General features: G+C 43.6%; 1 protein-coding gene across 1 annotated transcript in view; it reads left to right on the top strand.

Moving 5' to 3' along the window:
* The first annotated feature begins 14 nt into the window (after positions 1–14).
* The window catches only part of LOC111649597 (uncharacterized), a 4203-nt gene continuing 2920 nt past the window's right edge, over positions 15–1297 (top strand). The window contains exons 1-5 of the mRNA XM_087172026.1: positions 15–109; positions 289–381; positions 468–652; positions 731–825; positions 918–1017. Coding sequence (XP_087028152.1) covers positions 375–381; positions 468–652; positions 731–825; positions 918–1017 — 387 coding nt within the window. The 5' untranslated portion in view covers positions 15–109; positions 289–374. The remainder of the gene's footprint in view (positions 110–288; positions 382–467; positions 653–730; positions 826–917; positions 1018–1297) is intronic.

Below are 1297 nucleotides of genomic sequence, written 5' to 3'. Positions count from 1 at the left end.
CCTCTTTTACTCCTATGCGAAAACATTACATGTTTCCTGTTTACCACCTGTTTCTTCTTCCTGTTTCAGGAAGTCTTCAGCAGTGGCAGGAAGAGAGCTTCAGACTCAGGTCTTTACCTTGTTGGACTCACATTATTATTTCCATCAGAGGCACTCTTCTCATTGGGGGAAAAGTGATTCCACAGGAGGCGGGGCTTCCTCAGTTTACCTGTGGTCAAAATATTGTTTATTTGTTTTGAAATTTACGCTGGTCTTATCTACTAAAATGTTTTGATTGTCTGTGTGAAGGCTACCTGTCAAGCCAAACTGAGGGTACATCAGCTCATAAGAGGAAGGTGGAGCCTCAGCCAGAGGGGGAGGAGTCTAACTCTGCCATGACAGGTAATTTGTCATTTATTCTTATGTTTCAGAGTTCATGTAAATCTACTTCAGTGTCTGAACTGAATCTGCTGCTCACCTTTACTCAGACTGCTCACCTGAGGGAGCAGGGCCATCTGCAGAAGAGGAGGGGCTAATCTGCAAAGGGGCGAGGTCATATGTAAAGGGTGAGGAGCCTGTGAATGAGCTGGCGACGGAGCCAGAGTCAGACCTGACTTCAGGCATCACAGCTGCCTTCAAAACCTTCAAAACACAACTAGAAGAGCACTTCACCGTCAGTAACCACACAGTTAAAGTTATTGATTTTTGGTTCTGATTATTGGCATCATTTAATGAAGTCAGCTGTTTTCAGGGCTGCTGGAAGAAGGTTGAGAACGAGGTTCTTCTGTCTCTGAAAGACTGTCAACAACACATTTCAACGCTGCTCACAGCTGTCCATCAACACAGGTACCACCCACATATTGATGGATCTCAGGTGTAAACTCTTTCATTAGACAAAGTGAGACTGTCCTCTACACATGTGTGTTTTGTATTTGTAGGTTATTGCTGCTGCAGAGGTTTGAGAGCAGCGTCACTGATCAGCTGATCCAACTAGATGAAACCTCAACAAACCTGAACTCCACCAACACACAGATTCTGGTACTGAGAGAAACTACACTAACGCTACAGTAACAGCAACAACACAGTAACAGTAACACTGTAGTAACAGTAACACTACAATTGCAGTAACAGTAACACCAAAGTAACAGTAACACTACAGTTGCAGTAACACTACAGCAACCCCACAGTAACAGTAATGTAACACTAACACTGCAGTAACAACACACTAACACTACAGTAACAACACAGTAACAGTAACACCAAAGTAACAGTAACACTACAGCAGCCCCACAGTAACAGTAACACTGCAGTAACACCA

The sequence above is a fragment of the Seriola lalandi genome, unplaced genomic scaffold (assembly GCF_002814215.2).
Source record: "Seriola lalandi dorsalis isolate HSWRI2012SDOR001 ecotype SW California unplaced genomic scaffold, Sedor1 jcf7180002051278, whole genome shotgun sequence".
Classification (NCBI taxonomy): Eukaryota; Metazoa; Chordata; class Actinopteri; order Carangiformes; family Carangidae; genus Seriola; species Seriola lalandi.
This window is presented reverse-complemented; position numbering and strand designations above follow the sequence as displayed.